The sequence below is a fragment of the Lutjanus erythropterus genome, chromosome 5 (genome assembly GCF_056507025.1).
Source record: "Lutjanus erythropterus isolate fLutEry1 chromosome 5, fLutEry1.hap2, whole genome shotgun sequence".
In the NCBI taxonomy this organism is placed as follows: domain Eukaryota; kingdom Metazoa; phylum Chordata; class Actinopteri; order Lutjaniformes; family Lutjanidae; genus Lutjanus; species Lutjanus erythropterus.
The window spans coordinates 20,225,402-20,250,047 of NC_139321.1; the positions used below are offsets into that span (position 1 = coordinate 20,225,402).

The 24,646-nt window shown below is 40.6% G+C and overlaps 1 protein-coding gene across 1 annotated transcript; it reads right to left on the reverse strand.

The window, feature by feature from the left end:
• Positions 1–312: 312 nt before the first annotated feature.
• LOC146326729 (neuronal acetylcholine receptor subunit alpha-3-like) lies at positions 313–24,379 on the reverse strand. The gene is made up of 7 exons (XM_084719063.1): positions 24,166–24,379; positions 7,022–7,161; positions 6,856–6,900; positions 6,663–6,772; positions 6,181–6,388; positions 4,998–6,023; positions 313–1,530 (listed from the first exon to the last, which is right to left on the reverse strand). Exons 1-7 carry the CDS (start codon positions 24,221–24,223, stop codon positions 1,405–1,407), a joined length of 1,713 nt encoding a protein of 570 aa, XP_084575189.1. The 5' UTR covers positions 24,224–24,379; the 3' UTR covers positions 313–1,404.
• Between the last annotated feature and the right edge of the window lie 267 nt (positions 24,380–24,646).

Sequence of the window (24,646 nt, forward strand, 5' to 3'; positions counted from 1 at the left end):
CATAAGAATTACATCGTAGCTTAGTTTCTCTTCTGCCACGCTCCCTCAATACTGGACCAGTTTCAAAAATTGTTGTCCCAATTAGTCACCAAAAAAAAAAAACTTAGAAAAAGGATCAAAGTTAAAAATAAGACCAAAGTTATCCATTAAAAGATGTCCCATATGTGTCAAGAGGCCGGACATATGGGACAGTCGTAGGACACTGGAGCATCAGAGGAACCCCTCACAGATACAGGGAGAAGTTGCACACTCCACACAGAGTTTGAGTCCAGGACCTACATTATTATTAGAAATGACTTGAGACAGTTGGTAGGGCCTTTTTAAGACTTTTTACAAGTTTAATCTACATTGTGCAATTCAAGGTGTTTCTATACATTGTAAGTTTGCAGTGAAGTTGTGAACTCATGTGCAGTGCATAATTATATGTAGCGTGAAGACATGGAAAAGACGTTGTGTGTGCAGCCATAGCCAGTGTCCTTCTCAGGAGCCTTGCATGCATAACTCATAACATTTAGAAACATATGTACAGGGAAACAGAAGATTGATAACAGAAATAAACATCCTGAAGAAAAAATGACAGCCATCAACAGCCCCTCATATCACACTATTATACATATTATTACCAGCTGTCAGAAAATACTGAAGTCTTTTACTTAGAAATTACATTTGGACACACTGTACCACATTTCTCTAAAGTGTATTGTCCTTATTGCACTGGCTTACAATGACAAAGTGCTACTGCAAAACACATGAGGGTATTCAGGGTCTTCTTTCTCAGTGATTTGTATATTTTAAGAGGTTCTTCTATAGTAATTATCATAATAATTACTTAAATAATTACCTGACATTGTTAAACATTGCTGTACAATAACAATGATTGAGTGGACATTTTCAGTGAGACACACAGAAAGAAAATAGAGAGAAGAATGAACACAATTGGAGACAGAAAACAGCCGTGAGGAAATAAGCTATTCTACAGTGGCAGGTCAACACATGGCACAGGAGAGGAGAAAAACTGACAAAAAGAAAGGAAAAGGAGAGCAGATGTGATAATCATGACAGAAAAAAACAGTAACGGTGAGGAGGAGGAGACTTGGACTGCGTGCACACTGACAGGGCAAGGCAGAGGAGAAATGGGGAAACCAGGTTAAGTCATGTGAGGAAAGAGACAGCTGAGGGCCAGAAGTGATGGCTGACGGTGACGATGGAGTCCCAGAGAGGAGCATGAGGCAGAAAGAGGAGACAAAAAAGCCAAAAAAAAGGAGAAAGAAGACAGCCCAGTGTTTGATGTGTAAGAGCTGTGGGAAGGATAATTCCCAAAGTATTTCAAGCTGGGTACAGAGACAGACCGAGGAACACAAAAAAGAGAGAAGAAGAAGAAGACACAGCACAAAGACAAGTGTCTCATTTTAAGAAGCTGATGAGTGGCTGGAGGAAGAGTCCCAGTGTTCCCAGCACACACACTGTCACAAAAACCCACAGGAAGATCCTGTCAATGACCATTGCGACGTATTTCCAGTCATCCTCCACCTGAAGAGAAGAAAAGAAGGGGATTTAGTGTGTAAGTAGAAAAAAAAAGAAAAGAAAAGGCAGCTAAAATAATCCCAGAAACCTTTGCTAAACGTTTTGTGAAGTTTCAAGCAATGGCACAAACTGCCACATTCCCTCAATGTCAATGTGTCAACACTAGAGCTGTATGGCTAAAACTTGTGTGTGTGTGTGTGTGTGTGTGTGTGTGTGTGTGTGTGTGTGTGTGTGTGTGTGTGTTTATCCCTCTACGGTTGTTGTTGCTTCTAGGTAACATAGCCATTTTTGGCCTTTTCATTGACGCAGTACAGCCTCAACCATGGTGCAATACTTTAAAAAAGAGGAGGGGCCAAAGGAAACCAGTAGCAATTATTTAATTTGTCACATGACTCTCTGGAGGTCAAGTTGAATCCCTTTTTTACAGCCTTTCTAACATGGTTCAGCTCCATCATCTCTCTTCATAAAAGTGGTCTGAAAGTGCCTTTTTCTGTCATTTTACAATCAGAAAAAAAAGAATCACATTAATAGATGAGTTAAGTTTAATTTTTAATAGTTTAATGCGCTTCATGTAACAATTAAGTGATGGAAAACTGTTAAAATGTAAATACTGCCATGAATTAACACCATACCTTTATGGATTCCTACATAACAATTTTGATATTGTATAGTTAAGTTTATACACTGTTTAACCAATACAGAGTACAAATGAATTAACAACTATTTTGAGCCAGAGATGGCAGCAACACAGCAAATGCAACATACCAGGAAAGGCACAAACCAGGAAATAGAAAACAAGCATGAAAATGTAACACAAATGATCAGACACTGAAATGTGACTCACTGTTTTGTCTTGAAGAGGGTTATGATAGTTTGGTTTTGATAGATTATTGATGTAAAGTTTACTGAAATATGTTTACTACCTTTGGCACATTCAGAGGTTGTTCCACAATGGTACAATGTTGTCAGTGGGTAACATCCACAGACACAAACTTACAGAGTTCGCTTTTAATGTTTTTCAGGTGAATCAACTGAATATTTTCCATGAGTATATTTAGAATAAGAATAACTCTCTCATTAATTACCATTATTATGCTGTGTTGCTCTGAGGTAACACACTCTAAAGACACTCGAAAATATTTTTAAATTACAATTTCTTTACAAACTGCCATCATAATTTACACCATAGTCGGTTGAGTACATTTGTGACTTTTACTGTAAGAGAGGCTGAGAGAAACACCAGCATCTGGCTGTTGTTGTTGGAGTAGTTTGTGCAGAGTGTGTGTGGGTGTGTGCATATATATAGTATGATTCCTTGATCAGTCAGGTGTGGACAATGGGATCATGGCTGCACTGACCGTAATGCCATTGTGATGCCTATAGAAGAGGCAGTATGGCTATTCTGCATGCATCAAAGAAAGATCCCAGCTTTGCTAAGAAAAGATGGAGCTGAAGCAACAAACGTATCAGGGCCATCCAGAGTGTGCAGGAGGCGCGTGCAAAGCCCTCCGTCTGCAACAAACAAGCAGCTTTACGCTCCCTTTATAGCCCCGTGTAAATGGTTTCTACACCATTTACTAACTGTAGAGATAACACACAGACAGTATACCTTTGTTGTCCTGCGTTTGTGTTTATTTGAGTGCTCTGTACATTCTGGGGAAAAACATCTGGTTCTCACAAGTTAAACCATTTATTTTAGGGTTAAAGGAATAGTTCATGCCAAAATCAAATCATTTTTTCTCTGGCATGTTGTGTAATTTGTCCATCTACAGAGTTTTGGTGTGAGTTCCCTAGTTTTGGAGATATCGGCTGTAAAGATGTCTGCCCTTTCTCTAATATAATGGAACTAAATGGCACTCGGTACAAAAACACATTTCATAAACTCATAAAAGTCTCTTTCAGGAAATCATGACCCAGTTACTTAAGATAATCCACAGTAAGCAGATTCATGTAGGAACTATTTTCTTTCCATGGTGTAGACTTGATATGAGGCTCCTGGTTAGCATTAGGACCAGGTTTACTTTAAGGTAAGGGTTGGGGTTAGTCATCTAAGCCTCTGTGATAGCCTTCTATCTCTGGCACGGTCTGAAGGTTGTGTTTTTTACTTGTCTTGGCTTGTGTCTCCTTTTCGATCCTGGTAGTATGTATTAGTGCAGCTGGGTGCATACAGGAATGCATTTTTCTCTCATTCCTTTTCTGGCTCTGCATCGCATCTTTCTTTTGTTTTGTTTTGTTATGTGTTGATTATCTTTAATTTACCACATACAACAAATGTTCATTCAAAACACAAATGATCTAGTGATGAATCATTTCACATTATTAGTCAATATACAGAGTGCTGCAGGAAGAAGTCAAAAAACCTGTAAGTGATTTAGCATTTTTGATCTCCAGTTCCATCAGCTCAAAGTTAGAGGGTTTTTGGTTATCTGTATATCTGCTATATATGTAATGTGCCTGTTTGTCGTGAAATTTAGGACTGTCTCACTGCAATAAATTCAAAATTTTCCTTCCTAAAGGTGAAATTAATAACTGTGTTCATGTTTAAGATGCAGCAAAAATGTCTAAACACCAAGTCACTTTGTGAATTTGACTCATTTGTTGTTAGTGCGGCGTAAATATGTGCAGCTAGCTGTGGTATTAACTAAGACACATAATGGATTTTGGCGCTTTAACACTACATGTAATCTCATATTCAGGTTTAAATGTTATTTTTCTTCATTAGAAAATAAAAAGGATGTGAAGAAGCCTACATTTCCAGGAATAGTATTAACATTTTCAGTCCAGTTTCACTTTTTATACAAACATGTGATAATACCTTCCAACAGAGCAGAATGGGGCAGATCCTTATTCAAACAATGCCACCCGATATAACGCAAATGTCTAAACAAACTGGCATCTTGCAGTTGTATGATAAAAAAAAATATTTTAAGCAAGAGTAATTCTCATGTTTCATTATGCAGACTTGAATAAGAGGAAAAAGACAGGGTACTCTTCTCACTGTACACTAACTAAAGTATTATTAGACTCCCAGCTGAGAGATACCTCAACTCAAATGGGAAGATATTGTACTTCCCAAGTACATTTCGGTAACTAGGGTTAGGGATAATTGCTAGATAACTTCCAAACTCTCAAAAATGCACAAGTGCATATTTTCTGTTCATCTTATGAGATGACAAAACATTGGGCTTCCAAGTTTTGATTATTTTCATTATCTATTAATAAGATGATTTTTTTTCTTTGATTAATTGTTGGTGCTATGAAACAAATATCACATATTCAGTGAACTGAATCTGTACAAAAATCTGTACATATTTTTAATGAAGGGGCCCACACTAAGTAAAGTTTAGCATTTTTGCTAGGAAAGTGACTTAAAACATGAACTGTTTTTCAATATGGTTGCAGAGGACTTTTCTTTCAAGTGTTTAATCAAGAAATCATGTTTTCATTTCAGCTTTACAAGTTTGTCTTTGTACCTCTTTGGCTTTGTTGCGAGTCCTCATGTTCTCTGCGATGTACTTCACACTCTCTATGGCCTGCTTGATCTCTGGCGACACCACGGAGAAGGCTACGACAGCATTGACAGGCGAAGGAGCATTCAGGGGCCTCGGCATCTTTGGCAGCTCTGATTCCTGGGGCCCCTGGGTCTGCGGCGGCTGGGGAGGAGGAGGTGGCACCATCGGGGGAGGGACAGGAGTCGGGACCTCCTTGCCTCTGTAGGGGCACCTTCTGTTCATTTCCCTGTTCATATCCCGGTTCATGTCACGGTTCATCTCGCCGTACTCCACGCAGTTCATGGAGCCGCCAGCTGAGGTGGCCCCTCCTCCTCCTGAGCCACCATCCAGCGGTGGACACGCTACACCCCCAGTTATACCCCCAACACTTACACTCCCTGTGCCACTTCCTCCTCCTATGCTGTTCTTCCTCTTCTTGTTCCCACCACTGCTTCCTCCGCCTCCTCCACCCGACCCGCCTGTAATACTGGGAGGGGAGGAGGAACCCTGGTCGATGGGCCTCCTCATCAGCATCACCCTGGGCAGCACCCCGAGGAACACGGCCCTCACCCACTCTGGCATGGTGTGAGTCATTGGGGTGCGGTAGTGGACATTAAGCACAAAGACGGTGATGACGATGCTGAGCGTAACAAAAATCATGGTGAAGAGGAGATACTCGCCAATCAGAGGGATGACAAGCGATGTCGAAGGGATGGTCTCCGTGATTACGAGAAGGAACACAGTGAGGGAGAGGAGGACGGATATGCACAGGGTGACCTTCTCGCCACAGTCAGATGGGAGATAGAAGACCAGCACGGTGAGGAAGGAGATAAGGAGGCAGGGGATGATGAGGTTGATGGTGTAGAAGAGAGGCAGGCGGCGGATGTAGAAGGAGTAGGTGATGTCTGGGTAAATCTCCTCGCAGCAGTTGTACTTGATGTCATGCTTGTATCCTGGAGCGTCGATGATCTCCCACTCGCCACTTTCCCAGAAGTCTTTCAGGTTCACCTGATGAAATCAACACGTGAAGTGCATGGAAAACATTTCTATAATTTCAATGTTTGCACAAAAATGAAAACTATTGTTTCATGAAGATGTAGAATACAATTACACAACTGCTATATGACCAGAATCCCTCCCCTGAGACCCAGAGACTCCCTCTGACCTTTGAACCAATGAGCACCAGGTCGATCTTGGCCTTGTCGTAGGTCCAGGAGCCAAACTTCATGGAGCAGTTCTGGTAGTCAAAGGGAAAGTAGGTGATGTCCATGGGGCAGGAGGATTTGAAAATAGCCGGAGGAACCCAGGTGATGGTGCCATCAAACTTCAGCAGAGCCTTGGTCTTGTCTTCCACGAGGAAGTCACCTACAGCACTTTGAGAGAACATTTTCAAGATGTAAATGTCATTTCACTTAAAGGCCATTACAACATTTAACTCAAAAGGTCAGAAAATGGAAAGCATGAATAAATAACATTAGCATGTAGCAGCTTGAGGGCTAACTCTGCAGTCAAACTGACAAAGACCACAGCACGGTACGACGGCCAAGTAACTTACTTGAATAAAGCCTTTTGATGGCTAACTTTAACATAAATGATATTATAGAAATATGCAAGACTCTTCTTTACTACTTGTGCACTAAAACTTACTTGTTGTACAAAACGATGTCTGGCCTCCAAATTTTATTGGATGGAACTCGTATGAACTCGATCCCATCATACTCAACAGGGGCCCATCTCAGTTTGTAGTCATTCCAGACCTATAAGACAAGTCAAACTGTAGGATGACTTACTGAGTATAAATAATCATTACCAACATCACATAAAAGTTAGTGTCACTTACATGTCTCAGCCACAGATTGGTTTCCATGATTTGATTCACCTCATCCTGTAAGAACAAAAAGGACAAATTAGTCAGGAAGAGAAAAGGAACTTTGATGAATGGATGACTGATACATGACATGATCTCTTTGTTTAAAGATAATTCGCATTTCATTCTCTACTCTTACCACTTTGACAAGTTGAGATATGGAGACCTCAAACTCCACCGTGACTGGGTCAGATACATTCTCCACTGGTCGAATGAACTGGTTGTACCTCCTGAACAACCTCCGAAATAACCTGTCCTCCCCCTTAGATGAAAAGCAGCCTAACAGAATATAGAAGAAGAAAAGAGAGACGAACAGTTAACAGTTGCTCTTGAAACTAAAATTTTTTGCTTTCATTGCAAAGCCACCTTTTTGCACAAAAGTCTCTTCCTTTCTCTCCCATGCGTTGTTTTTGTTTTCATGTCACCACACCTCGTATTCATGCATGCATCTCCCTCTCTCTCCCTCCAGGCTGTGACAAACTGGGGGCTCGTCCATGACACTTCACTAAAATCACAAAAAGCATTTTTTTTCCCACTCATTACGAGGGGTACCCACGCAGTTTTAATGTATTTCCTCTAGGTAGGAGACATTTGCCTCTGTCACCTCCCTAATATGATGAATGTGAATGTAATTTCATTTTGTTGCGGTTTGTTTACTTTGATCACCACAATCTAAATTCCATTCTCCTCCATTGTACTTGAGACGTGCAGTGGACGTACTGGGCAATCAAGCCAAATATCTGCATGTCTAGACTCCACAGGGGGGTAAGTGGTAAAATGGAAAATATGTTTTAGATTGATTTAGATGAAATGACCCTGAACTGTTTAATCGATGTCTCTTTGCTCTGGATGGAGTGAGGGCTGTGAGGGATTGAAGTGTGTTTTGAGAGGCATTTCAATTGCTTGTTTACACAAGGAAGGGAAAGCCTGCAAGCTTTTAGGACGTCTCCAAACACAAGATGCTATAAGCAAAAGAGAACTGGTGTGCTGCTGGCCAGAGTGTCCAAAGACGTGTGTGTGTGTGTGTGTGTGTGTGTGTGTGTGTGTGTGTGTGTGTGTGTGTGTGTGTGTGTGTGTGTGTGCGTGTGTGTGTGTGTGTGTGTGTGTGCAGGCTTTGTGAGGCTGGACTGAAGGTCATACTGTGGAAAACTGCCACTCGTAACGCTGGTGCCTCAGATGGCACGGAGATCCACGCCTGTCCAAGCAGAAAATGTTGCTTCACTTGGGACCACACACACTCACACCACCAGCACAACCCCAGAAATAAATCAATGAGCTCTAAATCCTCTATACATCACAGCAGAATAACAGGTAAATGCACATAATCTCTCTTTTAATATCCTCTGTATCTTCATCTCGATCCCCTCATCCCATCTTTCCTTTGTCATGTTCTTCTTTTCACTAAGCAGCCTCTTTTCTCTGTCACCCTTTTCTTCTTGATAACTAAACACAGGGCTCCTGGGTAGTCGGTCCCACTGTGTGTCCTTGAATTTTGAATTGAGTGACTCTTTTTGTTCAGACACAATATTGAGGCAGAGGCCAACCACTCTCATCACATCTTTCAATCCAAGATGTGACGCACACATTACTCAACGCAGTCTCCAACCATCAAACTTGCACTTACCACTTACTGTGTGAACCATTTCAGAGACGGAGGAGAATGTGCTTCACCAAAAGGGCAAATGGGACGCAACCCATATACACACAAATAGCCACATTCACTGAAAAGGTTTGTTTCCTTGACAACAACTAAATAAAACATGGTCCTTTAACGGGACACTCTTCCTCTGTCAGTTAACTCTCTACAAACCTGAAGCGTGTAAAACTGGTTCACCACCTTATTTTGAATATATTTCCCTGTCAATTTACTCTTCATGATCCTAAAAGATATCTTATCATGATTATTTATATGTGATGTCTTAGTGCTAAAACATGTACAAGGAGGAACAGCAACTGAAATACTGTGCAGGTTGACGCACATACAGGTTATAGGGCTGAACAATTTCGAAAAAATATTTAACTGTGATTATTTTGTCTGATATTGAAATTGCGACATGATTTGTGATAATAGAGGAAATGGTCATTTTTATATCCTTATTCTCACTGTTATTGAAAAACATGAAAACGATGATTTTTGCAGGGATCTGTACTAAACAAAGATGTTATCTTTAGTCTGTAGAATATAATGTGTAGGCCAGGACATCTCTGCAGAATGTATATATTCTGACACATATTTTCCACCTCCTGTGATTTATAAATTGCAACAGGCCATTTTGTGATTTCAATAAAATTTCAATTAAATTGTTTTTCCCCAACACGCCTCATAGATTTTCACCCACAAGTTTGTTTTAGGGACAGTTTTTACAGAGAAAGTCAGCTGTCTAGCACTCATTAGAGGCAAAAACTGATATTAAAAAATATGAATTAAAAATATAAGCTGCAGTGATTTATTGCAGGCTAGTTGACCTAAGCTAACAAGCTTGTGTGTTAAATTGGTTAAGCTGGTGGTTGTTGTTTTCTGTGGAAAATGAGACCAACCGCAGAAATAACCATAGTGACTTTTTAGTCAGCAGAAGGTCCTACTTAGCCAAGGGCCTTAACTTTATTTTTATATTTCTGATAGGAGCTCTATTTTAGTATCACTAATGTAAGCCTGCATGTCGTCCACTGCCATACACCCAACACAGTCACATAGTTTCAGTCAGGATGATACTTTCATCAAATATCTTTTTTTGGAGCAGCCTATATGCTGGAAAAAATATTTCATATTCACTGTCCATACAGTAAAGTCATAAAGCAAGTTGTCTCTTTATTGCCACTGGGATTAAAAACACGATGAATATCTTGCAGACATCACAGATTACAGTCTGTCTGGTTTCTCATTTTGGGAGACTTCACACTGTTCATTTGCTCATGTTGACAAAATCTGACTTGCCAGGGAAATAATAATGTAATTGAAGTTCATCCCATGTTAGTTTATTTGAGGGTCTATCTAAATCTGAAGTGTGTAAGAGTTCAACAATGATGATGCAGAAACACAGTGTGCACACTTTTTAAGCGAATTTACATTGTACAGGTTTTAACAACAATTTTAATTTCTCCTCAGAGGGGACAAACAGCTCAGGGGCGGACTCAGCTTACCAGGTGAGAAATTCAAAAACACTTATATAATCACAACATCTGGTGCACATAAAACAGTGGCCAAACACAAACGTGAAGGTGAAAATGAAAACATGAACAGAGTGCTGCAGCAGAAAGGAGAATATGTACTATTTCAATTTATCCTTCTATATAACACACATACAATTGAGTTTAAATCTTTATCACTCCCTCCCCCAAAGTTATGATGATGAATTTAAAGTTTAGATAGAGCACACAGACCAGTGGAGGCATAAGATATTCAAGTCCACTGAAGTAAATGAAAATCAGGTCCTCATCATGTTTATTCCCCCAAATATTTCCCATACATGGGAAAGTTATTCAGGGCTCTTTAATGGAAATATTCTGCCAGAAAGCCTTTCAGACACATGGTTTCAAACACGGCCTATTTTTATCCAAACCATGATCTGTTCTGAAGCCTCGTGCAGAAATGTTGTTGCCTACCCCTAACCACACCACAAAAACTGATTTTTTTGTAACTGAAGACAGTAAGTCAACTAAGATTTAAAACAATAAGTCAACAATAATGATCTCATAGGAGTCAAACACCAGTCTCCTGTGTGGAAGTCTATGTCACCTGATTTTCTCAAGTCTTTCTGCCAGAAAGCACTTCTTCATATGTATATTTTCTGTTGCTTTTATTTTACTTTAGTGAAGTTGCTCATCTCATTTCAACAAGCAGAATTGTCCTAAGAAGTTAACTAACTAAAAAAAAAAAAGGTCTAGTTCCAGTACTCTATGGGTAAGAAGTTGCATTATACTATAGTGGCTTCAAAACTCTCCAGAAGTTTCCTGAGGTCACTGGCGGAGACAAGTTGAGTCTTAAAGCTTAATGAAAAGGCCTCTCTCCTGAGACGCTTGTGTAATTTCAGCTCTTGGTACCTGACTTGAAAACTGCCCGCTGCTCCCCGATTTGCTGCACTGCCAGAACCTTGTTTAAGCCTCTAATTGGGCGAGGGGAAACCAGGGCAATTATAATCAGTCAATTAATTGGACCTTTTGTTCACTGTAAAGGGAAAAAAAATGAAGCCAATATTTTTTCTCTCTGTTGGCATAGTCACTCCCCTAATTCCCTCCTTTGTTCGGCCACTGAAGATCTTAAGCAGCCTTAACTTAAAGGAAGTTAATTTATAACCTTTGCCCTTTCACCTCAGTTTATTCTGCATGTTACCACGACTGCTCACCACACTCCCTGGTATTTAATGTTAGGACTTAATTTGTGTGACTCAGAGATCATGCATGAGTGTACATGTGAAAGCTACAGAGAGGTAGTCACGAAACTAAATTTACACTATGATTTATGAAGATCTATCTTCCTTTAAGCAAATGTAACATCCCTCTCACAGAGATGAAGTTAAAGTTAAAAGCCAGAGTATTACATTCAAATTGATCCAGCAGTGGAATTAGAGTTTCAATAAATTCCTGATGCTTTGATATATTACACTCAAATCATGTTGCTTCATAGTAAGCCTAACAGATCCGACTGAAGTGCACTTTAAAACAAGAAAAACAGTCATGCTGGCTGTTCTGTGAGGCTGTATGTAAAGGCACATAGCTATTGCTTAAGTCAGCATGCCAACATACCACAATAGGGACAACACAAAGGAGAGGAACACAATTCATTGCTCTCCATCGAGTTTGTTTTGTATCAAGGGGCCCTCTTATCATTTCCATCTGAAACCGACAATGTCTAAAAGCTGCTGTATGCTGGGGAAGATCTACCAACAGGGTGAAGAACCCAGAAGTTTTTATAAGATGCCATACCAAAAGACAGACAAAGCATCGAGGTTTTCCTCTCCGGTAGACATAGGATGATAAAATAATCCTGTGACATGCTGAAATCTAATGTTTTAAGTTAGCTATCGGCATGCTGTTAGCGTATTGTGGCACCAACGGTTTTCCCCTCAGGTGGATGTGATTTTCAGAATATGGCGTGTTGCGCTCTGTCTCTGTGACTACGCTAACATGCTGCAGTTAAACAAGTATAATATTCACCATAATAAATGTCTTAGTTTAGCATGCTCACATTTAATTAGCACTACAGATAAAGTAAAGATAAGATTGAAAAAAATAAAAACCAAACTACTGAACTAGTTAAAATTTTGACCAGATGATGACACTAGATGAAACGTTAAGACATCATGTTATTACAGTTCATCCTGTGGGGGGGGTTAATGAAAGTCATTATGATACATCATCTTGGGGTCATCAATATCTGTTCAAAACTTCATAACGATTCATCTCGTAGTTGTTCAGACCTCAATCTGGGCCAAAGCGATGAACTAACCAACATTGTTATCCCTCTCCGCTAGCGAGGCTAAAAATGTACCGTTAATACTGATGAAAATTGGTTCAGAAGTAATTTCTGACCTAATGTGTCATTTCACTTGTCTCAAGCTTTGTTAATCACTGTAGACAGAACTGTCTGTGCCTCTGATGATAAAAATCAAATGAAATCAGCCTGACAGTCATGTTTCATTTCACCAGACGCGTGTTCTTTCCTTCCTGTCTTTGTGATGCAGTAACAAAGTGACGAGGCTTTGTTCTGACGCTGTTCTGGAGCCAAGTCAAGCAGTCATGCATTTCACCCTTAAATAGCTACATTGATTTAGAATTAGCAAGCCAAACAGTGAGTCTGTCTCCGTCTCTCGTGGCTACAGGAGCCTAAAGCTGCAGATAGACCCGTGGCCTGTGGGAGGCTCTTTGATCAGGCATGTGCTTAACAGGATGAGCCTGGGAGCGAGTGGTGGACAGTGAAGGAACTAATTACCCTCCAATAATACACTGCTGACAGTGTGTGTGTGAGTGCATGGAAAAGAGATACAAAGAGGGAGAGAAACAGCGGGCGAGAGGAGATAGGAGGAGGAAAGTGACAGCCAGAACAGGCAGAGAAAAGCTAGATAGCGTGTCTTTGCTCTCCAGGGTTTTTGATGGCCTGACCGTGACATGTTGAATGACGCACAAGAGGATCCACGGTGATTACTGCATGTGCTGTGACCATCCTATTAAACATATGGTGCACGTTTAACCTACAGTATGTGTGTCTTCATGTATGAGGGCTCGCCTATATACCATACATACATGTAACTGTGTGTGCGCCTGTGTGAATGCACATGTTCCTATTTATGTACAGTATGTCCACTCACCTTTGATTTGACTCACTCTGAACAGGATATGATTTTTTTCACTGATGCATGAAATTCAATAGCTCCTTGCCTCCATGCTTTCATCTGAGAGGATGCTGGAGGTTTGCGGTCAGATTCTCTGCATATGTTGTAAAAAAAAAAACTGAAGAAAAGAGGACATTTCTCCACATGTAAAGATGTTCTCATATTTACGAAGCCCAATCCAATGACATGTTTACTATTTACACTATTCAGCCGGTGAAGCCTTTAATACCAGCTTGGGAAGTCCGATGTCTCGGTACCAAAATTCTGAAAACGTGACGGTATCAAGCAGCGACCATCGGAGTCAATGCAGAAGTGCCAAAAACTGTAGTTTCTTGAATGGCCACTTGAGGCTGACTCCGAAAGTGAGTCAATCCCTACTGACTCCCATACTAAAATGCCCAACTTTACAACAAAAGCAAACAAGTTAAAGCCTGGTGCAAAAAAATGGTTCTCGTGTCTATAGCCATAGCTAATAGTAGTAGGCTACCGTCTGGACTCGTTACTGTTCAGTCAGTTTCATCTGTCATCAAAATATCACGTTAATGTTTTAAATAAATGTTTCTGAACTCATGGTCTGTCACCATGTCAGTAAATTCAAATTTATGTTCGCACAACGAGTTCAACTTGTATTCAGAGCTCATCAGCGCAAATCAGATTTGCACTCCATTACTTTCCAGACATGACGACATGCTCCCCTGACAGTGATTTGTGTCAGGCTTAGTAAATATCCCCCAGTCTTTTGACTTGAAGCTGAGAAAAGTTTTTATTTCAGGTGGCAAGAAAAATAGCAATCAGTGGGATGCTGGGACTTACTCATTTTATCTCATCACGAAAAGCAACTAACAGCATCTGGGATGGATCACAACATCTTGACAATGTGTAGCCTTACATACCCCTAAGCTGAGTCACAGCAAAAATCTATGACTCTATGATCACCTAATGTCACATTAACCATCTGGATAAAAAAAAAAAAGAAAGATTCTGGCTTAATGCTTCCCTCACATCCTCTGAGATGTTGCTGCGTGTCACACAGATAGCAAAGGGATGTTCATCCCCTGTAACTCAACATCTGAGTGAACACAGTCATCAACAAAAGTTCCTTAAAAAAGTAATGAGATCTGACACTGTTTGTGTAATTTGAACTTATCCAGTGAATTTATCAACAGCAGTGATGAATGAGCTCGGCAGATGGACAGACAGCGCACCGAACAAACAGATAGATGGGAGGGAAAGAGAAGAGAGAGCACTCCAGTTAAGTGTTTAAAAAGGAAATAAAACTCAATACTCATTCGCTCCACTGAAGAGTTGAATTACAGATTCAATTATGTGTTTTCATGTGACTAAGTATGATCATTAACACCTGGGATTATCATACATGTTAAATCATAAAAGCTGCCTCAGAGTGTCATTTGTAAAGGGTGTCTGCTGCAACAGGAGCTGAAAATGTAACAGCACACTGCTGCAACACTTGAGTCTTATGCTGTGTCACAGCCAACACTGAAGATCAGAATTTCCCAGCTGAAATTTCAACCATCTCACCTCAAAGCGTTACAGGTGCTCGGCATCAAAAGTGATCAAAAAACATGGCTGGCCCTGAGAAACTGATGAGTTTCATTGTACACTCTCTTGAACCCTCAGCAGTGCACAGAGGAGGAAAATGATACAGGGTGTCCACAAAGTCTCTTTACAATTTAAACAATTTATTACAAAAGCAATTGATGAGATATGTTAATCAGATTTGTTCTATGTACTCAGTGGTTATCAAAGTTTTTAACCACATTCATGCTTCACACATGAAGCAAAAGGTCACTGATGCCATTGCCACCATTGATGAGGCTGTGCTACAGCGAACGTGGCAAGAAATCGAGTACCGTCTCAATGTGCTTCATGCGACAAACGGTGCCCATATAGAGGTGTATTAAATGAGGCAAAAAAAACTTCAATATCTCCTTTTCATTTTGTAATAATAACACAGATTTGTCTATTCATTTGCTTTTGTAATAAATTTGTTAAATTGTAAAGAGACTTTATGGACACCCTGTACAATTTATTTTACTACAACACTTTATAACATTGGTGATGTTTTATTTTAGGCTTCTATCAACTAAAAGGCTATGTGAAGTATATTTGCTTGTGTTTAACTAAAATAATACATAATACCATAAATAAAACCTGTTCTGCATGTAAATTTATGTCAAATATATTACAAATATTACCATGAAATGGAATATTTACTAATGCTGTAAAATAAATATATATTTGTGTCTATTACCTTGTGCATAATTTATTTCTGGCTGCACTACTGAGAGTTAATTTGTGTGTACACTTGCCAAAGAAACATCAGTTTGTCATGGTCAGCCATGATTTTTGTTCATCTTTGCCTCAAACACCTAAAACACTTGAGGGTTAGAAGTTGGAAATTTGAACTTGGAAATTCTTATCTCTGACTTTGACTGGAACACAGCATTACATTCAGAAACGCTGTTTGGAGTGAGAGGTTGATGTGTTTTTCACAGTGCTGCAGTCACAGCTGCAGGTAATTGAGTAATCAACACTGATGTGTACTTGTCCCCGCAGTGAAGCTGGAGAAGGCCTGTTGATCGAGCGTGCCAGCAGCATTCACTGAATCAGTGTTCAGAGTAAAGATTTTAAAAACCTTCTGTGTGTCCGCACAATATCTTGTATCAGTTCCACTCATTTTAAGCCACTGGGGAAACATGTCCTTCCTACAATGTAATTATTACACTCAACACTAAAAGGCTCTTTTCACAGCAGACACTTTGACTTGTCTAAATAGAAAAAGCACAGGTGTTACTAATAACTTTAACAATGGTTCTGTTCAATTCAAGAGTCTCATTAAGCCATGACAGAGTGATAATGAGCCAACAAGCAAAACAAGGCCCTGAAGGAGCTTTACACCTGTACGCCTGTGTTCCTACTGTGTCATGTCAAAACATTCATGTCAAAGCTTTCACAGCTTTTTATGCTCTTTTAAAATAACTCAGGCCTGATGAACTCCATGTATCTTCAAGATTTAATAGTATTCTCCCAATCAGAATTAGAAAGTATAGCTTCTGGATCCTTTCAGAGAAGATTAGCAGGGAATCCAAAGGGAATGAGTTGAAATAAAATGAATAATAAAATAAAATTAACCAGATAATCTCTGACCTGACCCTCACTTACAGCCTAAAGCCCTGAGTTGTGTGAAAGGAACAAGATAATGGATACAGTCGAGCAAATGACTTGATAGCTGTATTGTTAGGCAGATTGAAGAACTGAGGCAAGAAGAGCTTCTCAACGTTAAGCTACAGCTCTTCAATACTGACATGAGTTACTCAAGATGGCAATAATGATCCAGTTTTGTCCCTCTGGAGTTGCACCAAATGGGTAAATCTCTGACCTGGGGCATGCTGGAAAGATTACATTTCCCACACTGACCTGAGAAATTCTCAGAAACCATCAAGAGGAAGGAAATTCTTAAAGAAAGAACATTGTTTTCCATAACCCAGACACAGGTAAGTAATGGAAAATGGCTTGTTGGATCAATAGCTTACAACGTATCTACTGATGGATTCTGAGCAGGACGCTATGACAATGAAACAGAAAACCCTGGTACATCCTCTTTATAGCAAACTGAAATCACTTTCACCACCGTGGTTGAGCATTTTGTGGGAATTTAGTACGACACTGCTAGTGAGAATTTTTATCAATGCATGAAGGCAGTCGTTGAGGAATTCACCTCAGAAAATTGTCACCATGGTGAAGCCTAACCTGGTGATGTCATGGATGATGCTGGGGAGATTTCACTAAAGTCTCAGAGTACTTCAAAAAAACAGAGAACAGGTTCAAACTGAAGAAGGAATTCGACAAGACAACTGCAACTGCAAGACGACCGAAATACCAAGACCATCGCCATCTCTTGTGACTCTTTTGTGCAAAAACAGATGTGGGACGGAAAGGGGGCGATGTATGTATGAACCTATTTAACTCCGCTGTGTTAACTATCAGTGTTTAAAGTCTGTGCATCGGTACACCAAACACACTAAGCTACTGCAAAACTAGAGATGTTCAAATATCATTTTTGCCTTCCCCATACCACCTCCAATACCTGAACTTTGTGTATTGGCAGATACTGATTGGCTGAGCACTGATCGGATAACAGTGAATTTTTTTGTTGTTGTTTGGTTTTTTTTGTAAGAATCTCAGAGTTCAGTCTACTTGGTAAAGAGTGTGTTTTGTTTTCCCCACAACTCCAGAGCAGGTCAGTCCAAACCAGTTCACAATCACAAAAGAAAGGTGACTCAAAAAGTGATGGAGATGGTCAGTCAGCCCAGTGTTCCCATACCTTTATTTATTTGTGGTGGCCTGCAACAACACTGGCCGATGGCTGCCAATCTGAAAGGGAACCCTTGATTTGAAAAATTCTTGTGAATCTTTTGCTGGTCTGGGTTTCCCTCCTACACACAACCCTCTCTCTCTTTCTCACTCTCACAAAGTTATGACAGTGGACCTGTTTGTGAACAGACAGTCTGCAGCGTTTCACACACAGAAACTTGCCTTCAGCCCAGGTATATTTTGTGACCCTTTTCGCTATCTGTTTTTTTTTTTTTTTTTTCTGTCTGTCTTTTATCTGCAATTGATTAGTGGACGATCTCAAGCTTCTACCCCTCCTACACCTGCTCACTCAGCTGTGTGTGACAGGTCTGACAGCACACACTCTGCAGAGAAACACAGTGTTTACTGTATATGTCTATGCCGTTGTCAGTGCACCTGATTTCATTTCTTACCACATTGGTTTTGATTGTTTAAGCAGGCTCTGTCATTAACAATAATCCCTCTCAAAATGTGACTCACCTGCTGTTGTGAAAACATAATCACAAAGGGCAAAAAATCCAAAACGAGGAAATCCCAGTTATGTTTTTTGGGTGAGTTTATGAAACGTCCTGCAGGTGAACCGCTGTGTGAATGGAAGAGTGAGTTGTAGGTGTGTGAGTGTGGAGAAAAGAGAACAGGGAAAACTCACAACACAGTTACACTGTCAAACTGCAGTCAGTCAGTCTCTTAGTCAGTCACCAACTCAGTCAGTCAGGTTTGCAGTGTGAGCCTTAGCTCCACTAAAACACCAGCAACTCCTGGAGAAACTCTGAAACTTCTGTTTACCAAGAGCTGGCAACAATAACACAGACTTTTTGCAGCAACATATAATGGGGTGAAACTGGTGTTTCTCTCCTCCACTGACCATAACATGAGACACTGCTTGGGGCTAATAAATTTAGTGGTATTAGAAGATATAGACATACATACTCACTGATACCCAGTGCCGCATTTTAGACAGTATCAGAGGCATTTTATGATACTGTTATCAGAAAGACCCTATGCAAAACATGCCAATAAGGCAGCTATGGTATATTTTGAAGGTCTAATTTATGTGGCAACAACTTGGGGTAACTAGATGCATCAAATGTAATGCTGTCAATACGAAATGTAGATGTGTAAAAAGAAAGTACAGGGTAAGAAAAGTAGAGGCAAAATGCTCAAATAATCCTGTCCTCAATCTGAGGCATCTGTTGTCTTGCTCAACCTCATCTCTAGCTTTTCTACTTCTCACCCTCTCCCCCTCCATCCTAAAGCGTGACTCAGTTCATCGCCAGCACTGAACACCAGGATGTCCCAGAGGAATCAGGCAGCAGGGCTGTCTGGAGGAGGATGTCTGTGTGTGTGTGTATATGTGTGAGAGAGAAAGTGACAGTGTGTGTGTGGTTGATGGTTGGAGGGGGGTATAATGGTCTAAGCCAATCCATAGGGGGTCTCTGACTCTGACTGTGGTTGGTAAACTGTATGTGTGCAAGGGATGGGGTGGGGGGGGGGTTCGGTTGCAATAATCAGACGACAATCGCGTTAAGAGGATCCTGAAGCCACCACACAGTCCTTAAGCCACACGCACACGAAACACACACAGGCTGCAACTATATTGCTTCTGGGAGAGAAACCAGAGAGCTGCTCTGTAGTTCCCAGCTCAGAAGAGCAGTTAAGTCTGGCAGCAAATATGCTTGATGATGCTGCAATGCAAGCAGACAACTCCATACAAGCAGACTTAGATAACGGCTACAGAGGCTTAATATAAACCATTTCAGCTGCTGGTGTGAGAAACAACGTTTGATTTGTTGCCTAGAACACACACCACAATGTCCATTGATTTAAAGGGACAGTTCAGATTATTTGATGAATGGTTATGTGAGTTACTTGCTGACAGTTAGTGTATTAGTTACAGTAGATGATTCCCTCCAGTCTAAAGAAGCAGAGAGGAGTACCAGCACAGAAGCTAAGAAATGAACAGATTATGCAACTGCTACTTAAAAACTCCATCTACAAAAATCAACATCAGTTTAAGTGTACACTATATTTAGAGTATTTTCAACACTTTACTTTGCTGTCAGACAGCCTTTCTGACAGGAAACTGCTCTTAGTTATATATTATTCTATATATATAAATATTCTAAATATAGCGTACACTTAAACTGATATTGATTTGAAAACTCTTTTTAAGTGCGTAAATAATCCAAACGATCACTTTTAAACATCCAGCTGTGAAAGGTTTTTTGGCTAATTAGCAGTCTGCACTTTCTGCTCTCTTGGGTAGAACTTGTTTGAAAAGGCAGATCCTCTTTACAAAGTTAACACGCAGCTGCAGCCTATTAAAATACACAGTAAAGTGAGATAAAGGGTGAAGGCTGAAACATAATGCGGATCAGATCAGTATAATGCAGGCATGGCTGGACATCTCCCTCAGCTATTTCTGCTGGAGATGATGTGGGCAAGATGCTGCGGGGGGATGCATCATGCAATTTCACTCATTTTTATCACTCGATCTCAAACCTGAAATGTGCTGATGTGCACTACAACCCATCACACAGACTGTGACTTTATTTTGAGTGTCTACCTAAACAGCCCCGTACTGTGCAGATCTCTCACCCCCTACCTTCAACCTACTCCAACCAGAATCTATTTTCGACTAAAATACTTCAATCCCATGGACTGCAGGATCAGCATTTTCTCTGTTATGGGGACAAATCACCTGATTCTGGATGGCAGGAGACAATACCTTCTGTAGCCCACTAATCAGACCCCCACTGGGAGTGTATGTGTGAGTCAATGTCAGGCACTTATCTGCATACACAGCCTTGGTGCCGAATCATACAAAAGCTCACACAGCCAATAAAGGATTGAGGGAAGGACAGGAGAGAGTGGGGAAAAAGAAAGGTGAGGGCAAAATCCTTTCATTTTCCTTCCCAAATAGCAAAGTCACTAGCAACTAGCAAGGGCACGGAGCAGACTTCCTCTCACTTTTGCAGAATCTGTTCTGCTGTGAGAGGATTGACACTGTCATCCCTTCACGGCACCGTTTTCTTGTTCCTTTTGAAATTTGCCCAGTTGAAGGGCAAAGCGACAAAGCAGTCAGCTGTGGCAAATCTCTCCAGCTGAAGAGAATGACAGGGAGAGTGAGAGAGTCCATCCCACATGTCACACGGAGACACATCCCTTCCCTTTAACTCTGAGTCTGCATCAGGTTACAGGATGTGTGAACCCAGTGTCTCTTACATGATGACTGGAGCGTGACAGTACGAAGGCACTTAGTGCTGCTCCCACAGGGAGACTCCGGGTACCACATATGGGATGAACTCACTCCTGCACTCTGGGTTTATAAGTAAAAAAAAAAAAAAAAAGTCTCAAAATCAGCATATAACATGGCTGTGACTGAAGTTAAAGTCAGAATAATTACACCTCCTACAGTCTGTTCAAAGCACAGTGTGTCTGGTTTGTATGAGATAAACCGAAGAAGACTTTTAGTGTGAGTGATACACAGCATGGGTAAACAAAGCAAGAAAACACAAACAACATATTTGGTCAAGACTAAGACCTCATTCTGACTTTCTGAAATTCTGTTTGTCTACAGGCGATAGCAGCCTATTCGGGTACTTTGCCTTACGTTATGCCTCCGCCCCTTTTTGAGTGAAAACTGCCCTTCTGATTTGACTGGCACAAATCCTGAGGTCTTTGCTGATTTAATAGCATCTTAATATGACATATGTCACTTTTTTATGTTGTTAAGACACTTTATTTTGCCATTTTGGTAATCTGGCCTTGCTGTAAATGCATTACATCTGAGGCACAGCAGAGCTGCTATCTCTATTTTGATAGCCATCTGTGCTTATTAAACAATCTTTTACTACGAAATAAAAAGCAGCTTGGTTTTAGCCCCACTTCTGTTTATTTATGCTGTTTACAAGGTTCATTATCAGAAGGTATGTCTGCTCAATTTCTGTGAATGATTAGCATAAAATACCCTCTGCTGAGTGGACGGACGACTGAACCAAACTCCATTCAAAAAAGGCAATGTTTTATGGCAGGGTCAAATTTTTTCACAGTAAAATCTTTAGTTACACCATCACAAAGCATCTTTTCTGATTCACTTTGATCTACAGGCACAATCAGCACACATGTCATTTACTCAGTAACATCATTAACTAAAATGTGATTAAGGGTTATAGACGTACATGTATTGACTGGCCCAGCCACAATTTATCATGTTCATCCTCTCCACGAATGGCTTGAAGCCGCAAATTTTTACTGTCCTTCACTCTTTGTAAAGATAATCATAAACTACATAATGCAACATCACAGCTTTAAGGCATGGTAACAGTTTTTTTCCAATCACAAAGACACAGAGCAAACAAAGCAAAACAAAGATACATTTAAAGACCAGTGTGTAGGATGTAGTAGCATCTAGCGGTGATTTTGAAGATTGCAAACATCTCTTCTAACTCTCCCCTTCCAAGCATGCAGGAGAAATTACAGTGGTCACAAAACCTGCACAAAAGACCACATCGAGACCCAGTGTTTGGTTTATTCTGTGTGGGCTACTGGTGATGGAACATGGTGGCCACCATGGAACAGGACCTGCGCCTTATGTAGATATAAAAGGCCCATTTTAAGGTGATTATACCCTAATGATAAACCTACTTATATACAACATTGTGTTATATTCTTCTGATAAATCTCCATAAATCTTACACACTGGACCTTAAATTCCTATAAATTATGAATTAAAAATAATCAAAATCTAGTTTATTTTCTTAAACAAACTAGTTAAAAGGGTCAAGACAGCTGAAATTGTGAGTAGAAAGTGTTTCTCCCCTGGAAAAAGTGATTTTGTTATGTTGATTCTATGGCAATGATTTTTTTTTGTGAGGTGTTAAGATAATCAGCTTAAGGGCATAAAATGAAGGCATGGCAACTTTTCTATCTGTTATGTGGTTCAACAGCCAGCCAGAAAATTTTAAACTCCTTTTCACAACTCCACTGCCTCTGTAGTTATTGCTCACTGTCTTTATATGGCAGTTAGAAACTCAAACTTCAGCAACAGAAAGTAACATCACAGCAGCAGGATCCCCGCACTGTTTGACTGACAGGTGTTAAAGCGCAAAAACAGCAGTGAGCACTTAGAACAAAGACGCTGCCAAAAAACATATTACCACTTTAAAAACAACTTATTTTATCCTCCAAGTAGATAAGATACCCATTATGCTTGGCACTCCCACCGGTAAAGACGCTCTCCCCAGAAACCTGCGTCTGTTTACTCTTTGTGTGGATATGAATGGTGATACGAAATTCAGGATTAAAATAACCATTCAGATACATGTGAACGCAGCACAAAGTTCTGCTTTAAAGCATTTATCTATTCTTTGCTCTGCTCTGGGTCCCCTGGGAGCCACTCAAGGACCCCACTTCAACATCTACTGTTTTAAAGCACACGTGAGACTGGCAGCCTGAACATGAACCAAAGACGGAAGAAAATAGAAGATATGTGTATCACACAGAGAGCAAAACAACTTGACAGAGCGATCCAGCTGTGATTTAATGTCACAAAATACGGACATCAAATCAAACCACAAGGGAAATGAGTTTTTATGATAACTTGGGCTTGACCTAGGTGCTAGAGACCACATTGCCTGCAGAAATACCCTTGAGCAAGACTCCCTACAGCTCCACAGAGCATCTGTCCTGTAACTAACCCTGACCTCTGACCTCTGTGGGTGGAGGGAGCCCATAGCCATCTGCATCAGGAGGATACAGAGGGATGTAATCAGCATTTTACAGTCATTGAGCCGCTGCTGCTGCAGAAACGTATGTCATCCATGTGTTGGCTCCTTTTGTGCACAGATGACTGCTTCACAGTAGCTCCAGGCGCTGAGGTATCAGCTATGATGCGACATGTCACGATCACAGATCATCAACTCCTAGGAAAACTCAACACTGGCTGTGTGCATATTAAAATATCTTGTTTGAATGTTTCCATGCACCATTTGGGTCCCTCCCTCCAACATCACAGTGACTATACAAGTTTGCAGAGATTATAGGATTATTCACAGAGACTCAGAGAAGAAAAGACAAGGTAGAGGAAACGTTTCTGATGGAGCAGCAAACAGGACGCAAAAGAGGAGTCACAGCATCTTACATCAAAATATGAGGTTAAGATCAACTCTTGATTTCCTGCGAGTTGTGCGAACCTGAGTTTTCAATGACAGAATAATGAAAGAGGTGTGCTGCCGGTTTCTGCCATAAATCGTGTTTGCATTTGTCATTATCATGCTCAAGTTTCATTCATGCCCCTATCATCCATATTGATTAATAACACAAGTAAAGTTTGTCTGATTTGTCCAGATTGAATTGATTCCCTTCTGCTTTTATCGAGCTTTTTTATTTCTTTTGCTTTCACTCATCTTTTACTCACTGGCGCACAGGAGAGGTAACTTGATGTGCAGAAAACTTAAAAGTGCTGTAACGATCAAGCTAGAAAATACTGACATGAAACCTAAATAAGGCGATCCAAAGATAACGAGTGTAATTTTACTTTTGCACCGATCTACAGCGCGCTGTGCTTCGCCGTGCTTACCTTGCGCTGCGAGGAGCACCAGCAGGAGGACGTTTGTCAGTTTCCCGGAGAAATTCATCGATACATCGGCGCTTGGAGACGTTTTCTGCGGATAAAAGATTGTGCCGATGATTGAAGTTTTGTCAGTGACCTGCTACAGACGTCTGCAAAGCGTCAAAGATTAGAGCAACATTTTCTTTTGCGTTCCCGAGCGTGGAAAGGTTGGACTCGCGGTGCGCTCTGCCGACATGAACAACTTCTGCACGTCCCGCCTCCCCCCTCCTCCTCATCCGTCCCTCCGTCCCTCCGTCCCTCATCCTCATCCACCCACTCCCCCACGGCCCAGACCTAGCGACCTGACTCACAGTGACTCACAACTAATAAGTTTGGAATAATGAAATGTGTTTCAAATGTGGCTTTAGGACCGTCAGAGGCAAGTCTCACTGCAAACATGTCTATTCTAACATTTAATCTCATATTCTGGCTTGCAATCCTATTTTCT

Bases quoted from the DNA above. Each gene is read 5' to 3' on its own strand.
- LOC146326729 (XM_084719063.1), bottom strand. From the start codon at position 24,223: ATGAATTTCTCCGGGAAACTGACAAACGTCCTCCTGCTGGTGCTCCTC. The intron at 6,389-6,662 runs GTAAGTTTTAGT...GTTCTCTCAAAG, and splicing joins GACATCGTTTTGTACAACAA to TGCTGTAGGTGACTTCCTCG. The intron at 6,024-6,180 runs GTCAGAGGGAGT...TGATTTCATCAG, and splicing joins TGGTGCTCATTGGTTCAAAG to GTGAACCTGAAAGACTTCTG.